This window comes from Dermacentor albipictus, unplaced genomic scaffold (genome assembly GCF_038994185.2).
Source record: "Dermacentor albipictus isolate Rhodes 1998 colony unplaced genomic scaffold, USDA_Dalb.pri_finalv2 scaffold_16, whole genome shotgun sequence".
Taxonomy (NCBI): domain Eukaryota; kingdom Metazoa; phylum Arthropoda; class Arachnida; order Ixodida; family Ixodidae; genus Dermacentor; species Dermacentor albipictus.
Window position 1 is genome coordinate 5,740,901 of NW_027225570.1, and position 26,302 is coordinate 5,767,202.

Genomic DNA, 26,302 nt, shown 5'->3' on the forward strand with positions numbered 1-26,302 from the left:
TTGAAGACAAGAAAGCTTTTTTTCCTAACCAGCACGGGTTTAGACAGCACCTTTCGACTGCTACACAGTTGATAGAAACGATAACGATCAGCGATTTTTCAGCTTCCTTGAACAATAGAAAGCAGGTCGACGCTATATTTTAGATTACTCGAAGGCTTTCGATCTGGTTATACATAATGAATTAATTAAAAACTGATGGAAATGAATATAAATTATGATGTTGTTAAGTGGATCCGCTCATATCTTACAGATCGGACACAATACGTTGAAATAAATGGTAACAAATCTAACCAATTAAAAATAACCTGAGGCGTTCCACAGGGATCTGTTTTAGGACCACTTCTTTTTCTAGTTTACATAAATGATATTGCTCATAACATAAGTAGCGACATAACCATCCGGTTATTTGCAGACGATCGTTTATAATATCGTGAAATCAATAACCAAAGCGATCAGGCGTCACTTAGTCAAGCCCTTAAAGCTGTAGAAGTCTTGGCCGCAAAAAATAAAATGAAAATTAACGAATCTAAATCAGTCATGCTCAGAGTTACAAACAAAACAAAGCATGTTATTGAGTGTAATTATGAGATGAACTCAACAATTCTTACCGAAGCTGAAACGATAAAATACCTAGGTTTAACAATTTCGAAAGACTTCAGTTGGAAATCACACATAGACAGAATTTGTGGAGCTGCAGAAAAAAAGTTAAGGTTCCTTCGCCGAAAATAAAACTAGCAACGACACCCGTCAAACTACTTGCATATTTAACTTACATTAGACCAACGTTAGAGTATGCCAGTGTCATTTGGGATCCGTTTCAATCCGGAATTATAAACCGCATTGAGAAGATACAGAGAAAATCTGCAAGGTTCATTCTTTCCCGGTATTATCGTACTGACTGTGTTTCCGAAATGCTTCGGTTGCTTGATTTGCCTCCACTGGCTCAACGGCGGAAGTTAGCTAGACTTAAATTTCTTTTTTTGTTGTCGAAAGGCCACTTCAATATTGAAACCACGTCCTATCTTGCTCCCAGGCAGGCTAGAAACGTCAGATCAAGCAATCATTGCATGTTCTCAATTCCAAAAGCATATCTGGACAAGTACGCTTATTCATTTTTTCCGCGAACGATTAAGGAATGGAACAGTTTGCTGGCGTCTGTTTTGTAGTCGAGTAGCATTGAAATCTTTGAGGAAACACGTTAAAAATCTTTTATGAAATTTAATCTTAGTGGTGCCGTGCAAACATTGTCACACTATTCTAGAAATACATACAATAGTCTTTCTTTCATGCTGCTTCCAATATCACTGTCACAATGTTAGAAACATGTATTTCTTAGCCAAACTATTGTTTTTGTATTTCATTATTTGTTTGGCATTGTATTTCCAACATTCATTGCTTCATGTCCAATTTACGTTTGTATAGTGTTTACATTTTTTTACGCTATGTGCAACCCAGCTGTACCCACCCTGTTACGGCCAAGACGGCCAACAGTACTTGAAAAAAAAAATTAAAAAAAATAAATAAACAGCGCTACCGGCATGGCTCTTAATCGTTTCCTTTTCGTGATGCAGGTTGGTGCACAATTATCATTAAACGCTAAACGGTCGAATTCCCTGGGTCTGCTACTGTTCCCATGCCCACGGGTATTGCGTGAGATGTTATGTGAATGCTTCTCTATGACTTTTATACTATTATGCTCCGGTGACATTGAGACTAGCCCTGGACCTCATACTCGTTCCGAATCCCTTTTAGAAAGTGATTCCCTCCCTAATGACCCCGCTGAGCAAATGCAGGTTCTCTTTGACTTTATTAAATATGAGATTCCAAGCTGAATTTTCTGCAGATAATAAGACGGTCAAGAACGGACAGAAAAGCATAGATCTTAAAATTAGTGAAATGAACAAAAGACTACAAGTGCTTGAAGAAAAAAAAAACACTAGACCGGCACACGGAACAACTCGTAACAATGCAAAGATCACTTGAAGAGGTCACTACTAGAAATGAACTGTTAGAATCTCGACTGAATGAACCAGAAGACCGGCCACGTCATGACAATTTAATCATTTATGGTCCACCGGATGCCAAAGAAACTTGGCAAGAAAGCGAACAGAAAATAGTTGCACCTTTTACCGCAATTCTTGAATGCTTTTCTGCCAATCCCATCGAGTGAGCACACCGAATTGGTCATTTAGCACCAAATAAATGTCAACCAACAATGATACAGTTCAGCTGTTTTAAAACCAAAGAAAGGCTTCTTTCGATGCAGCACCAGTTCAGCGAAAATTGGACAAACGAAAATTGCCCTCCGGCTGGTTAAGAGCGAAAGTAATACCTGTTCACAAAACCAGTAATAAACATTGTGTTGAAAACTACAGGCCAATTTCAATCACGTCCACATGCTGAAAAATACTAGAGCATATAATATCGCCAAGTTTATTTGATTACCTTGAGGTCGAAAATCTGCTTAATCCTAATCAACATGGCTTTAGACGCAAATTGTCAACGATCACCTAGCTAGTAAAAACAGTTCACGAGCTAGCAAAAGCAATCAACGTAAAAATCAGGTAGAGGCGATTGGTCTTGGTATGTCGAAAGCATTCGATCGGGTTCCACACATAAAACTTATAAGGAAACTAAAGAATTCCGGAATAATTAGTACTATTGTCGCTTGGATTAAATCGTATCTTAAAAATGTAGCGCAGTATGTGGAAATCAACAGCGCGAAATCCGGCATTCTGAGTGCTTTATCAGGTGTTCCCCAGGGCTCCATGCTCGGTCCCGTCTTATTTATGTGTTATATCAACGATATTGCAGAGACAGTTTCCCCGGGTGTTAAGGTTCGGTTATTCGCAGACGATTGCCTGCTTTACTCACATATAACACCCAAAGAAGATCAAATTATGTCAAGCATGGCATTAAGTAGTGTCCATGACTAGTGCACAAAATGGAAAATGAAAATAAATCATAGCAAAACGTCTTTTATAAGAATAACAAACAAAATGAAAATATTCTTTCGTTTGAATACGAAATTGAAGGACACAGATTACAGAAAGCAAGCTACTTCAAGTATCTAGGCAAAACGATAAGTGAAAATTTAAATTCGGATAGGCGCATTCATAACGTATATATGTAGTGCAGCCGAGAGAAAAATCTCGACTTGCGCCGGAAACTAGGGCAGGCAACCACGACAGCGAAACTAACCGCCTATTTGACACCTTTAAGGCCAACTTTGGAATACGGCTGTATCGTATGGAACCCCTACAGGAAAAACCAGATAGCAAGGATTGAAAAAGTACAAAGAAGGGCGGCTAGATTAATTCTGTCTAGATATAAGTCCATGGATTCAGTCTCAGGGATGTTGTCAGAACTTAAATAATCTCAGCTGCTAGAGCGGAGAAGAGTTGCTAGACTTAAATTCATCTATCTTTTGCGGGGTAACTTCTTTAACATAAACACCGGACTGTACATAACGCAGCGCTCGGCCCGAACATTGAGGAACAACAAGTTACACAACCAACAAGTTACACCCCTCCAAGTTCGGATCAACACATTCAACTATTCATTCTTCCCATGAACAATTGAAGAATGGAACTCGCTGCCATAGCACATAACGCAAACAGACTCTGTCAGTTTGTTTGAAAAATCTATATATCTTTACCTTGACCTGCCAAATTAACCACGACAGATCGTTTGTAGCGAATTTCACCTACTTGGAAATATTGATGTTACTGTGTGTACTTCTACTACCACATTTGTATTCTGTTGTGAGCCGCAGGTTGTGCACATTAATTTTATTTTGTATCTACATGTCTACAACGCTATGATTGCCAATGCATTTTCTGCATTGCAACAAACATTTTCCACCCTGTAACGTCCCAAGAAATGGACTAACACTATTAATAAATGAAATGAAGTGAAAAGGCACGACTATAAGCGAAGACTTTTCACCTGCTACACGCATCGCTAGAAAGAAGCTTTTCGATTTGAGAAAGACAGGCTTCTCCTTCTGAACCTTTCAAGCTTCGTCACGAGAAGCTGTATCTGAATGATAAGTGTTATTATTTAACACTACCACTGCCTCCGTTCCGGAATTCGTGACACATCGCGACAACAGAATCAACACTGACAATCATCCACGCATGCGACACGTGTATCATTGTACGAAAACGCGAGGGGTAGTAGTTGTGTATACCCTCATCAGATCCTCCGACATCGGTCCTGTTTACCAACGTTCGCAGCATTCTTGATACGACCCCTTATCATCCGCGATAGACTCATGCGATGCCCAAATCGTTGCTTTAACCGAAACATGGTTGCCACCTGATTTCAGTGGCGTTGAACTTTTTCATTGCGCACAGAACTACATTTTATACCGTTGCGATCGCACTGCGCACAAAGGATGCGGTGTTCTCTTCACTGTATAAAAAGAAACACCTCCATCAGCGTCATCGGGGCCCTGGAAGCTTTCTGGGCTTCCATTACCCTTGGTTATCAAACAATAATAATCGGTGTGTTCTACCGCCCGCCCTATACGTCATCTTTATTTGTCAGTGAATTTCATGACACTATTTACCACGTACGCAATCGATTTCCTTCATCATCTATAGTAGTCCTCGGCAACTTCTACCCTCGCTAACCCTCGCCAATGACCAACCCTCACTGTAACCTTTTTCCCAACAAGCAAAGGAGTTTGTAGACGCATGTTCTGCTCTTTCGCCAATGTAGCAAATACGCTTGACTTAATTCTAACCTCTCATCATGATCTGATACCTTCAATCACACATTTACCTGGCATAAGCGATCATTGTCTTCTTCATTTCGCTTTCAACTCAAGTAGTCCGAAAGCCACTAAAGAGCGGAAGATTATACACGATTACAAAAACGCCAACTTTGATGCAAGTAACGGAAAATAAACCTAATTTCTAGATGACGCCCTCCCTGATTTTGACAACCGTTTAGTCCAAAGAAACTGGAACTTGTTCGTTCCTAAGGTGAACCAACTAACCAACAAACATATACCGACTGCCAAAATTGTTTGAAATCCACAAACGCCCTGGTATGGCCCCATATGAAGCGGCTTGCAAACCGAAAGAAGTTTTTTTCCGCTTGGTTAAAAGTTCACCTGCCGAATCGAGGTAGGCTACTTACAAATTAAGATTGGGTGCTTACATACCTGCAGTAACTGTTGCTACGCATAAATGTTTGTCTACCACTCTTCCATCAATGCTAACAAATCGACGTTAAAAATTTTAGCGAACTATCAATCTAGTGACTACATCGCCTTGGACGACTCTTCGGGGTCCCTTCTTCCACGCGAGCAATGTGCTACTCTCTAAACGACACCTTCGTCAAAACTTTTCCACCAAGTGTAAAAGTGTTCTACCTGCCACACGTGAACATGACTATATACAAATGCCTCCAATTATTGTTGTAACATCTGCTGTCCTAAAGCTAATTAATTATCTCGATATTAACTCTTCTCCCGGCTATGACTCAAATAACACAAAATTCCTAAAAGGTACGAATGCTGTTAACTCACTTGTTCTTACAAAGCTTTTCAGTAGTCCCTAGATACGTCAACACTACCTAAAGAATGGACAATTGGGAAAGTCATTCCCCCTACATAAGTCAGGTAACAAAAATTCACCAAATAATCACCGTCCCATTTCGTTGACTAGTACGGGTTGTAAACAACTTGAACATATAACTTTTTTTCAACATTGGTAAACTCCTCGAGAACAATTCATTTTTCATCCCAGCTCAGCACGGCTTTCTTTCTCATGTGAAACACAACGGGCTTCATTCACTCACGAGCTGCATCAAATTTTGGATCGTTCTTCTTTTGCCGACTGTATATTTTTAGATTTCGCTAAAGCGTTTGGCGATGATCGTAACAGACCTCTCTTGTACAAATTAAATAAACTAAATCTAGATCCTAACCTTATCACGTGGATTAAGCTCTTTCTATCAAAGCGCACTCAGTTTGTTACAGTTATTGATTCTAATTCTTTCAGCGATGTACATTCTGGGGTGCTCCAAGGTTCAGTTCTGGGCCCTCTCCTTTTTCTCATATATATTAACGACCCTCCTGCTGCACTGTTTTCTAACGTACACTTGTTCGCTGATGACTGTTATTTTTCGCGAAATCACCAAAGAAATCGACGTTAACATGTTGCAGCTCGACCTTGACGCAAAATCTAGCAGGTGTAACTCGTGCTTAATAAAACTAAATATTAACAAATGCAAAGCACTACATGTACCCCGTGTTTACCACCAACATGCCACTTAACGCTTAAACAGCGCTGCTTCAGAAATAGTTGACTTTTACAAGTACTTAGGTGTACATGTAACTATGAACTTGTCATGGTCGATTGACACCGAATACGTTATTAACAACGTTAACCGTATGTTAGGCTACTTGTGTCGGAACTTCGCTAGCTCACCTGCTAACCTAAAACACCTACTCTATAAAACTCTTATACGCCCTAAATTAGAATACGCTACTTCTGTATGGGATCCTGGTCAAGATAACCTGAAAACGGCTTTATAACTTGTTCAGAATAACTCAGTTCGATTGATCTCAGTTCGAGTGATCTCAGTTCGAAGTTCAAACCAGTTTTTTCATAACAGTCAACATGGGTTCCGTAAGTCCTTCTCATGCGAAACGCAGTTATTAACATTTTGTAGCGATCTCCATACTTTCCTAGACGCTGGCTTTATAGTAGACTGTATATTTTTAGATTTTGCAAAAGCCTTCGACAGAGTTAACCACCACTTACTCCTACTAAAACTCGGCCAGCTAAATATTGATCCCCTGGTCTTCAACTGGATTCGAGACTTCCTTTCTAACCGTACACAATATGTAAGCATTAATGATAATGATTCTCCTGAAGTTCCGGTCGGTTCAGGGGTACCTCAAGGCTCTGTTTTGGCACCCTTACTTTTCTTAATTTATATCAATGATCTTCCTAACCAAACTGCAAGTTCCATTTGTCTATTTGCTGACGACTGTGTTATATACCGCAAGATTGAAAGCACTAACGATACTTTAACACTCCAGGATGATCTCAGTAACACTGCAGCATGGTGCAAGCTTTCGCTAATGGAACTAAACACTTCTAAATGCAAAACAATGAAAATTTCCCGTACCCAGTCAGCCTGCCCCGCCTACATACTTAATGATACTCCCCTTGACCCAGTACTTTTTTAGAAATATCTCGGTGTGTATATTGCTAACAATCTTTCATGGAAAAGACACATCGAATACATCACGTCGAAAGCCAACCGCATGCTAGGCTATCTCAGACGTAACTTTTCTTTAGCTCCACCGAAACTAAAACAACAACTCTACGTCACTTATGTCAGGCCTAACCTCGAGTACGCATGCTCGATGTGAGACCCTGGGCATGCTACTCTAATAAATATCCTTGAAAGTGTCCAAAATCGACCGGTCTGTTTCATTCTTAACAATTATCACCGTACTTCTAGCGTTACTAACATGAAACTTGCTCTTGACATTCCCCTTCTCTCTTCCCGAAGAAAATTATCTCGTCCTTCGCTCTTTCATAAAATTTAGGATCATAAGCATGAGCTCAAGTCCCGGTACATTACACCAGCATCTTATGTCTCCGCACGTATCCATCATCGCTTCAAAGTTCATGTACCTGCGCAGCGCACAGTCACCTACACACACTCATTCTTGCCGAGAACATGTCTTGAGTGGAACCACCAGCCTGCGTCACTAGTCGCTATCACTGATACAGACCGTTTTCGCAGAGCACTGTCAAACGAATTATAAGCCTACTTCAAAACTGCGTCACTATCACGTTGTCACCTATTGCTATCGTTTTCTTTCATTGCTATTATTCCATGTTTTCGTTTTAGAGCGCAGCTCTTTGGCGTCCGTTCCTGGGTTTCGCGTCGTCGTCGGCGTTGTCGGCCTCGTAACCAGCTCGCCGACGAATCTGCTCCGCCGCCGCGCATGCGCGCTGTCGGCTCTCCGGGCGAGGGAGGATGATGGAAGGGAGGAGGAGAGACTGTGGAGGAGGGCTGGCTACACAAATGGCTCTTTGGCGTCCGTTCCTGGGTTTCGCGTCGTCGTCGGCGTTGTCGTCGGCCTCGTAACCAGCTCCGCCCCCCTTTCATCCCCCCAGCGCTAGCAGCGACCGACTGATACCGCTTTCGTGAGTCCGCTACCGCACTCACGAAAGACGTCGTGCACTTCCTGCAACTCGCATTAACCGTCCATCGATCCACACCGATGTTAGTAGTGGGGGACTTTAATGTTGACATAAAGACAAACAGCAATTTCCTAACACTTATGCGGGAGAACATCCCGTTCCTCTCGCTCGTAACGCGTCCCACGGCTGTGACAACCTCGCGAGGCACTTGTATAGATCTCGTCTTTGAGAATCAAGCATTGGTGTACCAAGTCGAACATATATCAGTCTATTTCTCCGACCACAAAGCTTCCTTCATGACTGTCAAGAACTGTTAGTGGAGTCTTTGTTAAAGGAATACGTGTGAAAAATAAAAAAAAATTATGTGATAGCGCATACATGTGTTGCTCGATTTCTTTGCCTCAATCTATCGAAAAGATGAAACAGCTTATTTGCTGCGCTCAAATTTCGCATTAGGAGGTAACGTAATCGTCGGTAATTTTTTTGATATTCTTGTTACTTGATTTTTAAGTGTTTGTTTTTGCTTTTTTACTTTAGCGCTTTATTGTTGCTTATTTGCTTGTTTGTTGCTTTATTGTTATTATTGTTGCTTTATTGCTGCGCTATTGTATTTGTTGCTGTATATTATTTGCGGTATAACTGTTCTTCACTTCTCCTTGTATATATTTTATATGTACTGATATTCTAATGCCTCTCCCCTCTATAATGCTTCTTGTAAGCCCTGAGGGTAATAATAAATAAATAAATAAATAAATAAATAAATAAATAATAGAACTGTGATCATTCACTCTAAACCTGAGACATCTGTATGTTTCATACAACAAATAAATGAAATGAAAATGAAATTTCTTCTATGAAACATAATCGTACTCTTCCTTTGCTTTCTGTGCGACGTAGAATTGCAGGTCTAGCACCCTTTCATGGGATTCAACATCGTTCTACACTGCACACGCAATTCTTTACAAGGCCCCATTATGTATCACAGCGTGTTGATTACTGTCATAAAGTTGCGACCTATCTATGCCCCAGAAAGCATATTTACCAGTCTTTTTCTTTCGCACATGTATAGATTGGAACCACCTTCCCGCTGATATCGTAAATACTACTGATAACAGCCTTTTTGCCTGAAACTTTAGCTAACATTGTATAACCAGGTTTTGTGACACAGGAACTAACATTGTACAGAAAGGAACTTCTTGTATTATAGCATTATGTTTTGTCCATAATATTCTCTGCGCTATTCTGCGCCATAATAATCTCTGCGCTAATAATCTCTGCACATATTATTTGTACCACTCCCCTATACAATGCCTCTGGCCCAGAAGGTATGATAAATAAATGAATATAAAATACACCTTAACCCTTATTTATGCACCTTAATCCTCCTTCATACACCCTTATCCACCCTAAACCATCGTAATCTTCCTTCATCCACCTTAATCTTCCTTAATACACCATAATCCACCTTAATCAAATTTAATCCTTCTAACACACCGTAATTCAACCACTAATGAATCATTAATTAACTTGGCTTGATTCGAATTTAACTTGGCTTGATTCTTTATTTGTTGATTTAAAGGTACAAATATGGGCCTGTCCAAGCCAACAGATGACTTGTCGGGCAGTGCCCGGCAGCAAGGGACCAGTCAGAGCATACACCACTGTCGGTTCATCACAAAAATAACTGGACTAAGCAGGAAGAAAAGCAATATAATCAAGCATACAAAACAAAGATAACAGACTTTACGTCTTTCCTACTGCCTAAAGAGAACAGAATAATTGGGAGGTCACTCAGAGCACTTGGCACATAGAAAGCGCGAACACGTTCCCCATATCTAGCCCGCACTCTGGGCAAAATGAAATGATCTCGGGGACGCAATGTTCGAGCAGGAATATATGGGAGGCAAAATTCATTATTCCACAGGTACGTAAGAACGAGTTTTTTTTGAATAACAACCTGAACGAAGGCAAAAAAAATGCCAAGAAACAGACTAGAATTGTTGGGAATTCGAGCATCATACATCACGGCACGAATTATAGATTTTAGCAAGTAATCAACCTCATTATGCCAAAACACTGAACAAAAGTAAAAAGAACAAATTCGATAGCGCAGCACACTGCATCCTAATGCATGAGCTATCATTTTCCTCATACAAATTGGGCATAACGCTTTGATAGAGTATAGCACACACGCTGCCTTGCGCAGCCGTTCACAAACGTTAGCCAAATGAGCATGCCAAGACATGCTGGAATCAAAATGAACACCCAGATATTGGACACTTGAAAAGCATGGAATGGAGAGCAGGCGCAATTATAACTCTGAAGGCAATGAAGAAACAAAGGAATGAAGACACGAATATGTATCAAGGGATTGTGGAAAACATACGAGTGTAGTTTTACTTGGATTCATAGAAATTAAATTATGGTACCAAGTCATGACGTTTACAGCGTCAGTTTGTAAGTCGGCTACGGCTTGATCATAATTAGCACGACTTTTTTGTCCTCCGTCTATGTATGAGCTGTAAGTGACGCTTGATAATATGGAATACCAACTAGCCCGTACTCAAACCTTGCTACGGGATACTAGAAGCGTGTCGTCAGCGTACTGAAAAACTCGGCAATGAATAATTGAAAGTGAGATCGTTAACATATAAGTTAAATAAAAGCACTGCTACAATGAATCTCTAACGAACTCCACTGGACAACTTTGCGGGCCTACTTTTAATATTTCGATTACTACAACTTGAGTTCGACCATGCAAATAATGCCCAAGGATAGATAAGAAAGGCCCTCGGACATCATAGCTATGAAGTTCGCAAAGTAGAACATCATGATTCACGAAATCAAAAGCTTTTGATACGTCTAAAAATAATGCGCGAGCGCATTCGCTTTTAGATTTTTAGCGCCCAAAAAGGGACGAGAGCCAGAGGTACGACGCGGACACAGTGCTAATTTCCAACAATTGTTTTATTCTACGAAACGGTACACATATATATAGGTAACAGACTACAGCAGCATACGCTTGCGCATATGCACTGATTTCTAATAAAATGAGACAGCAACGAGACATGTGTAATGGAAAGCGAAGATGATATAGAAGATGAAAAAGCGACCATGCATAGCCATTTTTTTTTGCAATTGCAAGATTAAACTGCCGCCTCCATCAAGCCACCCTCTGTGATACGTTTAAAAAATCGAATTCTTTTTTGAAAGACCGATTGAAGGCGCGATAACAAAAGCGTTTCTCAACCTAGCGATCTTCGCCCCTTTAATAATCTCACGTGTTGTTTGTGTTGGGCTTCTTCCTATCACAGTGCACTGATTATAAATGGGACTGCACCCATGCTTTCTGCAGTGAAAAGCCCGATGCCCCACTCCTCCAGTTCGCAGATTATTTGCGTGTTCAGGCAACCTATCATTTACGCACCTTCCCCTTTGGCCGATATATCTTTTGCCCCACGACAGGGGCAGTTGATACACGGTATTTTTGGCACAAAGAACATAGCCTTCCTTTTGATTTGTACGGCAACTGGGCTTCTCATAACCACAGTAGCTGGCCTTGCACAAGTTGGACAGCTTGATTGGCGCTGAAAAGATGACGCTTACATTTGCATTATTGCCAATCTTCTTCAGTCTGTGCGAGATATCGTGGATGTACGGTACTATTGCGCGTTTCCGCTTCACTCCCGCATTTTCCGGTGAAGTACACCGCTCAACCTGTCGCCCGCGTTTTGCGGTCTTAAGGAAACCTTCGGTCACAGCTGTGTTAATATGCTGCGAAAAACCGGCCTGTTTCAGGCGATCCACTTGCGCCAGAAAACTGGACAAACACTTGTGAGGACATGAGGGGCAAAGCGCATTCATTAGGGTTGGCTTCGCGATGCCCCTCTTAACCAACTTAGAGAGGCCCATTACACATGTCTCGTTGCTGTCTCATTTGATTAGAAACCAGTACATATGCGCAAGCGTATGCTGCTGTTGTCTGTTACCTATATATGTGTGTACCGCTTCGTAGGATAAAACAATTGTTGGAAGTTAGCGCTGCGTATACGTCGTGCCTGTGACTCTAGTCCCTTCTTTGTGCGCTAAAAACCTAAATGTTATGGAATACCAACATGCCCAAACCTACGCTCTTCGAATTCGCTTAACACGTAGGTGAAGAGCGAGCAGCGTGCGTAGTATTGAACTGTGTTCATTAGTGACAGGCCGTTCAATCACGGACTCAGTTCTGGTTCCATGTCATAAGCAGTTGGCGGTAGTCGTCGGGGAGGATGTACCGTTTGAGGACGTTCTTAATGACACTAAATGACACTATATTGTCACGTGGTAGTGATGGTTGAAGACACAGTAACAAAACTGTGAATGGCGAAACTAACTTAATTGGGCGAACCTGTGCCCACAAAAACAGGCTACACTCAAAACTCAACGACAGCGGCGAACACAGTCGGCCATCGACGAAAATCTGGTGAGTGGCTCAAGCGCGTCGATTTTTATACGTCAGTCGTCGAATGTTCCAGAGTAATCGCTGGGAGCCGCGTGTCTTCCAAAAAGTTCTACACTATTCGCGTCACACATACATGCAATCAGATTACACAAGGTTCGGTGACAGACGACATATGGAACCATCGATAACATTTCAGAAATTTCCGATACATGCAGGCGCGTCCTGAGCTGTGCGATAACATTTGTTAGGCGGGGACAAGCGGTCAGAGGTGCAGCGGTGGCGTAGAGGTAGAACACCCGCCTCGCGTGCAAGAGGTCCGTGGTTCGAATCCCGGTGCCGGCAATTTTCCACCGCATTAAACAAAAAAAATTCGCGTGTTGATAAAATTGCATAAACAGGCCTGGAGTGTGGCCTGAGATCCCGGTGACCAGAACCGGTAACGCACTCCCTCACCAGAGCAGGATTGCCCACCCTGGTGCAGTACTTGGCCACAACCTCCTATATGAACAACACAATCAAACCCCGGCCCTCAGTCCCCAGCAGCTGCGAAGCAACTGACCACGGCGGCGGTCAGACCTGCGACGCTGCAGAGGGTGCTAAGAATCACTGGCTCCGGACAGGCCGCCATTGGAATATGAACCTGGCAACGTGTAACGCTAGAACGTTATCTAGTGAGGGAGTCTAGCAGTGCTCTTGGAGGAATTAGAGGGCATTAAATGGGATATAAAGAGCTCAGTGAAGTTAGGAGGACAGAAAAAGCATATACAGTGCTAAAAAGTGGGCACGTCCTGTGCTACCGGGGCTTAGCAGACAGAAGGGAACTAGGCGTCGGATTCCTGATTAATAAGAATATAGCTGGTAACATACAGGAATTCTATAGCATTAACGAGAGGGTGGCAGGTCTTGTTGTGAAACTTAATAAGAGGTACAAAACGAAGATTGTGCAGGTCTACGCCCCTACATCCAGTCAAGATGACCAGGAAGTCGAAAGCTTCTATGAAGACGTGCAATCGGCGATGGGTAGAGTGAAAACTAAATACACTATACTAATGGGTGACTTTAATGCCAAGGTAGGCAAAAAGCAGGCTGGAGACAAGGCAGTGGGGGAATATGGCATAGGCACTAGGAATATCAGGGGGGAGTTATTAGTAGACTTTGCGGAACAGAATAATATGAGGATAATGAATACCTTCTTCCGCAAGCGGGATAGCCGAAAGTGGACGTGGAGGGGCCCGAACGGCGAGACTAGAAATGTAATAGACTTCATACTCTGCGCTAACCCTGGCATCATACAAGATGTGGACGTGCTCGGCAAGGTGCGCTGCAGTGACCACAGGATGGTAAGAACTCGAATTAGCCTAGACCTGAGAAGGGAACGGAAGAAACTGCTACCTAAGAAGCCGATCAATGAGTTAGCGGTAAGAGGGAAAATAGAGGAATTCCAGATCAAGCTTCAGAACAGGTATTCAGCTTTAACTCAGGAAGAGGACTTTAGTGTTGAAGCAATGAACGACAATCTTGTGGACATCATTAAGGAGTATGCAATAGAAGTCGGTGGTAACTCCGTTAGGCAGGATACCAGTAAACTATCGAAGGAGACGAAAGATCTAATCAAGAAACGCCAATGTATGAAAGCCTCTAACCCTACAGCTAGAATAGAACTGGCAGAACTTTCGAAGTTAATCAACAAGCGTAGGACAGCTGACATAAGGAAGTATAATATGGATAGAATTGAACATGCTCTCAGGAACGGAGGAAGCCTAAAAACAGTGAAGAAACTAGGAATTGGCAAGAATCAGATGTATGCGTTAAGAGACAAAGCCGGCAATATCATTACTAATATGGATGAGATAGTACAAGTGGCTGAGGAGTTCTAAGGAGATTTATACAGTACCAGTGCCATCCACGATAATAATGAAAGTGAAAATAGTGTAGAGGAATTCGAAATCCCACAGGTAACGCCGGAAGAAGTAAAGAAAGCCTTGGGAGATATGCAAAGGGGGAAGGCAGCTGGGGAGGATCAGGTAACAGCAGATTTACTGAAGGATGGGGGGCAGATTGCTCTAGAGAAACTGGCCACCCTGTATACGCAATGCCTCATGACGTCGAGCGTACCGGAATCTGGAAAAACGCTAACATAATCCTAATCCATAAGAAAGGGGACGCCAAAGACTTGAAAAATTATAGACCGATCAGCTTACTGTCCGTTGCCTACAAATTATTTACTAAGGTAATCGCAAATACAATCAGGAACACCTGAGACTTCTGTCAAGCAAAGGACCAGGCAGGATTCCGTAAAGGCTACTCAACAATAGATCATATTCACACTATCAATCAGGTGATAGAGAAATGTGCGGAATATAACCAACCCTTATATATAGCTTTCATTGATTACGAGAAAGCATTTGATTCTGTCGAAACCTCAGCAGTCATGGAGGCATTACGGGATCAGGGTGTAGACGAGCCATATGTAAAAATACTGAAAAATATCTATAGCGGCTCCACAGCCACCGTAGTCCTCCATAAAGAAAGCAACAAAATCCCAATAAAGAAAGGCGTCAGGCAGGGAGATGCGATCTCTCCAATTCTATTCATAGCGTGTTTACAGGAGGTATTCAGAGACCTGGATTGGGAAGAAATGGGGATAAAAGTTAATGGAGAATACCTTAGTAACTTGCGATTCACTGATGATATTGCCTTCCTTAGTAACTCAGGGGACCAACTGCAATGCATGCTCACTGACCTGGAGAGGCAAAGCAGAAGAGTGGGTCTGAAAATTAATCTGCAGAAAACTAAAGTAATGTTTAACAGTCTCGGAAGAGAACAGCAGTTTACAATAGGCAGTGAGGCACTGGAAGTCGTAAGGGAATACATCTACTTAGGGCAGGTAGTGACTGCGGATCCGGATCATGAGACGGAAATAATAAGAAGAATAAGAATGGGCTGGGGTGCGTTTGGCAGGCATTCTCAGATCATGAACAGCAGGTTGCCATTATCCCTCAAGAGAAAAGTGTATAATAGCTGTGTCTTACCAGTATTCACCTACGGGGCAGAAACCTGGAGGCTTACGAAAAGGGTTCTACTAAAATTGAGGACGACGCAACGAGCTATGGAAAGAAGAATGATAGGTGTAACGTTAAGGGATAAGAAAAGAGCAGATTGGGTGAGGGAACAAACGCGAGTTAATGACATCTTAGTTGAAATCAAGAAAAAGAAATGGGCATAGGCAGGACATGTAATGAGGAGGGAAGATAACCGATGGTCATTAAGGGTTACGGACTGGATTCCAAGGGAAGGGAAGCGTAGCAGGGGGCGGCAGAAAGTTAGGTGGGCGGATGAGATTAAGAAGTTTGCAGAGACGGCATGGCCACAATTAGTACATGACCGGGGTTGTTGGAGAAATATGGGAGAGGCCTTTGCCCTGCAGTGGGCGTAACCAGGCTGATAATGATGATGATGGTGATGATGATGATGATGAGAAGCGGTCACCCCGAAAAGATAAACAAGTACACGTGTCAATATTGATAACGCAGGAAGTCGGTCACGCGGATGGTCTCTTTGGTTGTTACAGTCTGCGTAGTTGTGTGGGACTTGCGCAAGCTGCGGACGACGTCGAGGGGCTCGCATAATCGGGAGCTGGAGGTATATACCATTCTTCCGGCAGAGCACACTTGCACGACCGACCTGGCCATATAGTATATGAAAGCCTAAAGAAGCACCATAAGTGGCAGTTCCTTTCGACAGACAACTGTCAGATTAAAGCACGGAAGACTGAAAATAGCAAAATGTTCTTCATAAGCTCTGAGTCTGACCTCAGCGTCATCACTTAAGCTGATTTGCGATTAGTCTGTGTTTTAGTCATTCAGTCATTCCCTCAAACATGTCTTTGTTTTTACCTTCTGAAGCTACAACACTGCTTAAATCTGCTGGTTGTTCATTGTTCCACGCGAAGTTTGCGTAAGAATCATCATAACACATCTTCATTCATCGGCTCTCTTTCCCACACTTTTTAATTCATCTGCATAACTGAGACATGGCTTGGCCCGGCTGATAGCAATTTATACGGGGTGCATGCCTATCAGGCTGAGTATTGTGACCGTGTTGCATATCAACATGGTGGTAGCGCCATTTTAGTCGCACCCCACATAAAATATAAACGTAGACTGGACCTTTCTATAGATCTAGTTCACTGCGAAACTGTTTGGATCGAAGCCGTTGCCTCAATTGTTTTTTCCAAATTATTGTGGCGGAATTATTGGCTGTATTTACCGTTCTCCATCTTCTTCCATACCCGATTTCCTACGTCATCTTAGCTTAGTTCTTCAAACAATTACCAGTGAAAACAAGCCTGTCCTAATTGTAGGTGATATAAGTGACTTGCTCAATGTCTACAATAGTACTGTATGCGCTCATTCGGACTGTTTTTCTGGCTTTGGGCTTGAGCTAATAATAACTTCAGCCACAAGGATTTCCACTCAAGGAAGCAGCTCCCTCTTAGACCATGCCCTCACTAATATTTCGCCTTCACCAGTGTGGTGTAATTGACATAGACATATCAGACCATTACCCTGTATTCGTCACTTTCAAATCTAAGCTTCCCAGGTCAGATCCCTGTTATGTTACGTCTCGTCTGGATAATATAAATTTTGTTGATGCAATTGACAAAATTGACTGGACAGTTATAGCTACCAAACTAAATCTAGAAGAAGTGCTTTAGTTATTTTCCTCTATACTTTTAAAAGCTGTTCATGTTAACACTGTCACTGTTAGGTGCAAAAAAAAAATTGAATTTCCGCACAATCCTTGGATCACTAATGGGCTACTTGTGAGCATGAGAAAAAAAGAAAACATGTATAGGAAGACTAAAAAACAGCCTTTCAATGTTAATTTAGCATTACGCTATAAGAAATATTGCAACATGTTGAGTAATTTGTCGAAGAAATCAAAAAGGCAATATTACGAAAATGAATTTATGGAAAATAAGTTTCACCCAGAAAAACAATGGCAACTTATCAACGAGTTTTTGAATGCACCGCATTCTGGCAGTTCCATTGAAAAAGTAATTTACAATAATGTGCATATCACTCACCCGCCCAGCATTGCTCGTGCGTTCAGTAATCACTTTATGAAGTTTATAATACTACCCATGTTCCTTCTGTTTATCGTACGAGCCGATGCGCCAAATCTTTTTCTTCTGAAGAAGTCCTTACTGAGATTTACAACTTAAAGGACACAAGTCTTGGTTTTGATACAATTTCCGCATTTCATTTAAAGCTTCTTGCTCCGACTATTTCTGATGCTCTCAGTAACTTAATTAACCTTATGTTCAAAACCGGTATATTCCCTAGAAGCCTAAAAAAAAGCTAAAGTCATTCCTCTTCATAAAAAAGGTGACACAGCTCAAGTCGCGAACTATCGTCCTATATGTATTGTACCTTGAATTGGTAAAGTTGTAGAAAAATTAATACTTCGTCGTATTAACATTTATCTTAACAAATTTAGCTTGCTGAAACCCTGTCAGTTCGGTTTTCGTTCAGGAAGCTTGACTAACTTGGCTTTGCAGGCATTACGTGATTATGTTCCACATCATTCACTTGATCTCGGATACTTTGTTGGCTCGGTCTTTTTAGACTTTGCTAAAGCCTTTGATACAATAAACCACAAAGTTCTGTTTACTAAACTGGAGTCTGTTGGCATTCCTGGTCCAGCTCCTAATTTACTAAAAAGTTGTCTATTTAATCGTGAATTGACAGTGTACGCAGGCGGGGTTTTCTCTGAAAGCAAAATTATTAACCAAGGAGTACCTCAGGGCTCGATTTTAGGTCCACTATTATTTTCCATATATATAAAAGATTTACCTGAATGCCTTAAATATGTCTTACCTATATTATACGCAGACGATACGACTGTTGCCCTCTCGGATAAATCATTACTTTCGCTAACTTTGAGACTAAACAGTGATCCGTCAAAAATTACTGAATGGTGTAACGCCAATTTTCTAGTTATAAACCCTACGAAAACACAATTCATGTTATTTAAGTCGTCACAGAAACATTTACTTTGCTCTCCGACCATAACTCTGAATGGACACGACATTCCTGTCTCCACTTGTGTTTCTTTCCTCAGCATCAAATTAGATCCCCACCTTAAGTTTACTAACCACATGGCACACATCACAAAAAACAGCATTTGGCATTAGAGCACTACTCAAATCACGTGAATGTTTTTTTCCAAAGAAGCATTATTATCGATATCTTCGCTTTCATTCATAGTCACATCATTTATAGAGTCGCTTTCTGGGGTAATACTTGTCATCGCCATCTTTCCTCTATCCAGCACATTCAAAATCAGGATATCCGCATTATAACGCGAAGCCATTTTTTCACTAACGCCTCTTCACAACTACGAACAAACCGCATTCTACAAGTTACTGATTTGTTTAACTATCATTTAGCGATATTATATTTCATATTGCTAACTCAACAAGTTCCTTACAACTTCGTTAGTTCTGATCTGCCTTTTAATCCCAATAACACAAGGTTTGCAGCACAAGAAAATTTCTTGTTGCCTTTATGCCATACTAATTACGGAAAGATGCCTTCCTCTTCTTGCTCGCTTAAACTTTGGAACAGTCTTCCATATTCCATTAGGTTGTCATCTACCTTGTACTCTTTCAAATATGAACTCAAGAATTATTGGCTGTCTGATTAATTTCCTACAATGTTATTTTGCTATTTAGAAGCTATGTAATTACCATTGATTGTGCATCTTTCCTCTTCCTTTTGTGTTTTATGTGTGTCGTCACTCAGTTTCTTGGTTATATTTTGCTTATTTCATAATTTGTTTCTCTGCTGTGTATTCCGCTTTATTTTTTTATATAACTTTTAAGCCAAGGGTCCCGGTGCAGTCTCTGACTTTGGTTCCTTTGTCTGTATACTATTTTTTGTAACAAATTGTTATGAACCAATATTAAACTGAAACTGAAACCAAGTACGAAGATATCTTAATTTTTAGCGCTTCGCATTGTACCGAATCGGAAATTTCATTGCTCGCCTGTCAAAACTGGTCTACCACGGTGCGGTCTTGTTCCAGCAAGGCATCTCTCATCTCTCCGAGAGAGACATGTTTAGAAAGTGTGATTAGGAATTCGCATTGTGGAAGTTTTTATCATCGTCATCATAACCATCCTCTATTTTCCCTCCACGACGTAGGCCTGCGACATAGGCCAAATACCCTATCTTGCGCTAGCTTATTCGAACTTGCCCATGCAAATTTGCTCCGTTCATCATTCCACATTAAAAAAAATGCCGAGAGCCAGTGGAGCATACTAGTCCAGATGCAAACAATTTAGAAAGGTCCACAAAGCTTCAACAGATACTCGTTCACCAGAACAGGAATTTGACTCCCTGGGCCACTAGCTACCTCATCACTCTTAGCAACGTGGGAGCTTTGCGTCCTTACAATAAATAAAGTCAGGATCATGGATATTTAGACTCCTATCATTATTTTTTTGCATGTATAAACGCAAATCTTAACAAACTCACGTAGTCAACCAACAGACTGTTCGAGCTCTCCTTAAAGTTATGGAGAAAACTTATATGGTAAATTGAAATAACTGTAGTATGTAGACCGAAAAAAGAAAAAAAGAACACATTCGATTGCAGCTATACATACCTCACGCCTTTTAATTCGAATTGCAAAGCATAACCGTGCGTCGTTTTCGCAATCCGCAAAAATTTAGTAGGAAAGCCTTACCCTTCTGCGTCTTGTCGATTCAATCGTCACACTGCCGTAAAAATCTTCCGGGTAACTCGTGCCGTTCGCGAATCCAGGACTGACCACGTATCCCTCAGTCGCTCCAGTGATAAGCACATTCGTGCTATCTTTAACAGTCACCTCGGTGGATTTGTACGCCGAGCCACCTGAAAGGGCAAAATACCGGCATCACATGCACGTCTCGTAGTGCTCCCGCATGGGTTGCAGAAGACAGTGCCAGCCTTTCGTCCTTTCCCCACAAGAACCACTTCTCATAGGCACCAACTACAGTCGCACTCAGCCTCGAAGTGACTTAAGATAAAACGAGTATTACCAGCTGAACTGAAAATCTGGAACAAACAGAAATAGTCGAGAATGTCGCTGTTCACCAAGAATCAGCAACGTCCCTGTTTGTCTTCTTTTGTCCCGCGCTCTCAGTTCTGCGATCATAACTCGTCTTAGCTATCAACGATCATACGATAGAACATAAAAACAACAGTTGGCAACCAAGGCACACGGACCTCGCGGGGTTGTGTTACTACGCCAGCCAATTACCGAAGCAAACACAATAGTCGTCATGAGACCTTTTCAAAATGGCGTAATACTTGATACCTCCGGAGCGTCTGCTGTTCTTGAGTCTTTTCCTTGGCAGAAGCGACGAGGTGTGCAACAGACATGGTAAAGTGTATGGAGTCCGAGAATTTCACTCTTCAAAAGTCCGCGGTACAGTTTATTTCAGTGCTGAACCCGTTTTACTCATGAAACTTCCCTGCCAACTAAAGTGAAACTTGACAATAAATTGCAGGGAAGCAAGCGTTTTGTTTCCGTTCATTAAAGAATTAGGCTTTCACCGTTTCGCTATAATAGACGATTGAAAACGTATAAAAATTACGCGCTTATAATTTTATTTTTGTGGTAACCGCCTTATTTAGGTAACAGCGAAAGTTTGAAGTACGAACTATTTGCAGCCTCGCGGAGGGACAGTGGCTAGCGGTTATAAGGGGGTGAGCGGCGCTTTACTGCAGACTTAAGTGACAACATCCGACTATAGCTCATTATGCATTATATGCATTTGCATTATAGCTAATGCAGCGAAGGTGTAAAAGTAAAGCTTCCGCCTCGCGTGTAAGAGGGCTGTGGTTCAAATCCCGGTGCCGCGCTATCTTCCAGTGGATTAAAAAATGCGTGCCTCGATCAAATGTCATAAACAGGCCTAGAGTGCGGAATGATCCCGGTGACCAGAACTGGTAACGCACTCCCTCACCAGAGCAGAATTGGCCACCCTGGTGCAGTACTTGGCCACAACATCCTATATGAATACAACAATCAAACCACGGACCTCAGCCCCTAGCAGCTGCGAAGCAACTGACCACGGTGGAGGCCAGACCTGTGATGCAGCAAAAGGCGCCAAGAATCTCTGGATCCGGACAGGCCGCCATTGGAATCTGAACCTGGCAGCGTTTAACGCTAGAACGGTATCTAGTGAGGCGAGTCTAACAGTGGTATTGGAGGAATTATTGGGCAATAAATGGGATATATTAGGGCTCAGTGAGGTATGGAGGACAAATAAGGCATATACACTGCTAAAAAGGGGGCACGCCTTGTGCTACCGGTGCTTTGCGAAGATACGAGAACTAGGAGCCGGATTACAGATTAATAAGGATATAGCTGGTAACACACAGGAACTCTATGGCAGTAACGAGAGGGTGGCAGGTCTTGTCAAACATGATAAGAGGTACAACTTGAACGTCGTACAGGTCTACGCGCCTCTACATCCGGTCGCGAGGACCAGCAAGTCGAAGCTTCTATGAAGACGTGGAATTGGCGATGAGTAAAGTCAAAACAAAATGCACTATACTCATGGGCGACTTCAATTCCAGGGTAGGCAAGAAGCAGGCTGGATACAAGTCACTGGGGGAATATGGCATAGGCTCTAGGAATAACAGAGGATAGTTATTAGTAGAGTTTGCAGAACGGAATAATTTGCGGATAATGAATACCTTCTTCCGCAAACGGGATAACTGAAAGTGGACGTGGAGGAGCCCGAATGGCGAGACTAGAAATGAAATAGACTTCATATTCTGCGCTAACCCTGGCATCATACAAGATGTGGATGTGCTCGGCAAGATCCGTTACAGTGACCATAGGATGGTAAGAACTCGAATTAGCCTAGACCTGAGGAGGGAACGGAAGAAACTGGCACATAAGAAGCCGATAAATGAGTCACCGGTAAGAGGGAAAATAGAGGAATTCGAGATCAAGCTACAGAACAGGTATTCAGCCTTAACTCAGGAAGAGGACCTTAGTGTTGAAGCACTGAACGACAATCTTGTGGGCATCATTAAGGAGTGTGCAATAAAAGTCGGTGGTAACTCCGTGAGACTGGATACTAGTAAGCTATCGCAGGAGACGAAAGATCTGATCAAGAAACGCCAATGCATGAAAGCCTCTAACCCTACAGCTAGAATAGAACTGGCAGAACTTTCTAAGTTAATCAACAAGCGTAATACAGCTGACATAAGGAAGTATAATATGGATAGCATTGAACATGCTCTCAGTAACGGAAGAAGCCTAAAAGCAGTGAAGAAAAAACTAGGAATTGGCAAGAATCAGATGTATGCATTAAGAACAAAGCCGGCGATATCATTACTAATATGGGTAAGATAATTCAAGTGGCTGAGGAGTTCTATGGAGATTTGATGAAATGAGCGCTACGAAGACGCGGACGAAAGAACAAGTACGACAGACAAGGCGCTACTTCCAACTAAATGTTTTTTCAGTAAGCGTCACTGAAGGGCAACTAATGCACGTGCCCTCGGCCTTAGCAATGTAAAAGGCTTCCAATATCTCCCGTTCAAGTCTATCTCTAGACCATGCCAGAAACCTGGTGTCGCGAAGATACGGACGGCAATTGTGACGTCCGTATGTGACGTCCTACCTTCGTCACTGCAAGAGGAAAACCTTGGATGTGTAACGAAGAAGAGTAGCCTGCCTGCGCCACAGCACCATTGCTACCGGCATGAGCTCGTGGATGTTGTCTTTCGCCGAACGCTTGTAACGGCTACCCGTTCGCGCCCGTTGCTAATAAATCTCTTAGCAAGTGGTGGACGTGCTGGGTTTCAACCACCCTGGAACTTCGGGGTCGCACTCTACCCCCCATCATGCCCGACGACGCACGCACTCCTCCAGCTCCTCCAATGGCGCCGGCCACCTTGGTTTGTACCGGTTCCTTGCGTCAGCGAGATCCCCCTATCTTCTCCGGCACAGATGACAAAGACGTTGAAGATTGGATCTCGTCTTATGAGCGAGTGAGTGCCCATAATCAGCGGGACGACGTTACCAAGTTAAGAAACGTCGCATTCTATCTTACGGACGTTGCGAAACTATGGTTTCTAAACTATGAAGCCGACCTCACTTCGCGGTTGGTCTTCAAGACCAAGTTTACCCAAGTTTTCGGTCGGCCTGCAGTAAGAAAGCTTTGTGCAGAACAACGTTTGCGCACACGATCCCAAGAGGCCGCAGAAAACTTCACGAGCTGCATTGAGGACATTGTCGACCTTTGCAAACAGGTGAATGCGTCGATGTCAGAGGAGGAGAAGATCAAACATATAATTAAGGGTATTCAGGATGACGCGTTTCAAATGTTATTATCGAAGAGTCCTCACACTGTCGCTGAAGTGATAGAATTGTGCCAGAGTTACGACGAGTTGCGCAGGCAATGGCTTCACACCCGACGTCCCACCCCGCCCGCCGACTCTCTATCAAGCCTTGGAGTCGACGACAACGATACTGCTCTCTTCGTAAAAATTCAGGAATTCGTTCGCGCAGAGTGCGCCCGCCAGCTATCTTTGATATCTTCTGTACAGGAACCACCACCTGCTTTGCATCCTACGATCCGCGACTTCATTCAAGAACAAGTATCTCAAGCCGTTCCTCCAGCCGTTGAGCAGTCACCAGTCACGCCTCCTCTTACTTAAGCTTAAGCTCGCGAAACGCTTAAGCAGTTTCCCGATATCGTCCACAAACGCCCCTGCCGCCCTCTATGCATTGATCACCGACATTTTTGCCGCCATCTATGCCGCTTCACGACCAACGGCATTTTCCTCCTATGCCGCTGCCCGACCGATAGCATTTTCCGAATCCTCAACCGCGACTCGGACCTTGCCCCCACCAGCGGCGCACCTTTGATGACCGCCCAATATGTTTTGCTTGCGGTGGTGCTGGTCACGTGGCGCGCCATTGTCGTCGTGGCATGCTTCCTCTTCAGAACATCCGGCGAGCGCCACCTTTCCCCGCTCCGTTTTCCTCTTCGCCTTCCAGCCTTCCTACCTCTTCCTTTTCCCCTGACCGCCCAACCGCCTCTACTCGCCGCTCACCATCTCCCCGTCGTCGCTCGCTTTCTCCGATGTGGTGCCGTCCCGTGTACACTGAGCAGGAAAACTGATGGCCGCAGTTGCCGAGGCACGAACTGCGTCCACGTCGCAATGCCCAAGTCCTCGTCCCTCTCCAGCCAACATAATTGAAGTCTCTGTCGAAGGAATCGCCGTCCCGGCACTTGTAGATACAGGAGCCACCGTATCCGTAATTTCCGCCGAACTCTGCCGCACACTACGAAAGGTTTTGGCGCATCTCTCCGACTTCTCCCTTCGAACCACGAACGCTCAAAATATAACGCTTCTCGCTGCCTTTACTGCTCACGTCTTCATTCAAGGTCTACTGTATACCGTCGAATTCGTCGTGCTGCCCACATGTTCCCATGACATCATATTAGGCTGGGACTTCCTTGCAAATAATAACGCCGTTATTGACTGTTGTCACGCCGAACTCGAACTTTCTGCAGTTCCAGACGTCGAGACTATCGAGAACGACCCTTCCAGTGTTAAACTGTTTGTTTCCGAAGACTATTACGACCCTCCACGCTCTTCCCTGCTTGTGCCTGTGTCGTGCGCCACTATTTCTGATGCCACTGTTCCCTTTACGCCCTCTGAGCTGTTCATTCGCCGCCGATGTTCTGCGCTGCCCTTCGCTCTCCTTACTCTTCCCTATGGCGTCACGAAAATGGTCGTCGATAATCCCACGGCCTGCCCTTTAGCTTTATTTCATGGTGAATGCCTATGCCTTGTTCAACCGGTCGACACCTTTTGCATCTTCGACGCTCCTGCCGTTTCTACTTCTGCGGGCCTTGGCGTACTTACTTGTGATTATGCGGTTGATCAGTCAGTCCTCGACGCTTTCCACTGCTCCATCGACGATGGCACGTCATCTTCAGAACGAAGCCAGCGTATTGCTCTCCTGCAGAGGTTCAGCGCGTCTTTCGACAGCCATGCTTCCGGTTTGGGCTGCACATCGACCGTTTTTCACCAGATACCGGCATGCCATGCACCTTTACGGCAGCGCCCTTACCGAGTATCCGCCTCTGAACGCCGTGTCATTGACCACCAGGTTGCTGACATGATCAAGCGTGGCGTTGTGCAGCCTTCCCACAGTCCCTGGCCATCACCGGTCGTCCTCGTTAAGAAAAAAGATGGCTCTATTCGATTCTGCGTGGACTACCGACGTCTGAACAAGATAACGCGCAAGGACGTTTACCCGTTACCGCGCATCGACGATGCCCTCGACTGTTTGCAGGGAGCTGAGTTTTTTTCTTCGCTGGATTTACATTCCGAATACTGGCAAGTCACCTTGGCACCATCTGATCGACCTAAAACAGCATTTGTAACACCTGACGGATTGTACGAATTCATCGTGATGCCTTTCGGCCTGTGTAACCCTCCAGCCACTTTTGAGAGAATGATGGATAATATTTTACGCGGCCTCAAATGGAACACATGGTTATGCTACCTGGATGACGTAGTTGTCTTTTCCGCTGATTTCCGAACCCATCTCGGCCGTCTCGAGCAAGTTCTGAAATGCCTTACTGACG

General features: G+C 43.3%; 1 protein-coding gene across 2 annotated transcripts in view; it reads right to left on the reverse strand.

The window, feature by feature from the left end:
• The window catches only part of LOC135920485 (chymotrypsinogen A-like), a 234,800-nt gene that overhangs the window by 186,899 nt on the left and 21,599 nt on the right, over positions 1-26,302 (reverse strand). The window contains exons 1-2 of one of the 2 annotated variants that reach the window (XM_070529010.1): positions 25,575-25,717; positions 20,380-20,546 (exon numbers count right to left, since the gene is read on the reverse strand). Coding sequence is in view for 1 of the 2 variants with exons in the window: in XM_070529009.1 (XP_070385110.1) it covers positions 20,380-20,546 (167 nt within the window). In the remaining variant the exon portion in view is untranslated. Of the gene's footprint in view, positions 1-20,379; positions 20,547-25,574; positions 25,718-26,302 lie in introns of those variants that run through there. The other variant, XM_070529009.1, reaches the window with a different exon arrangement.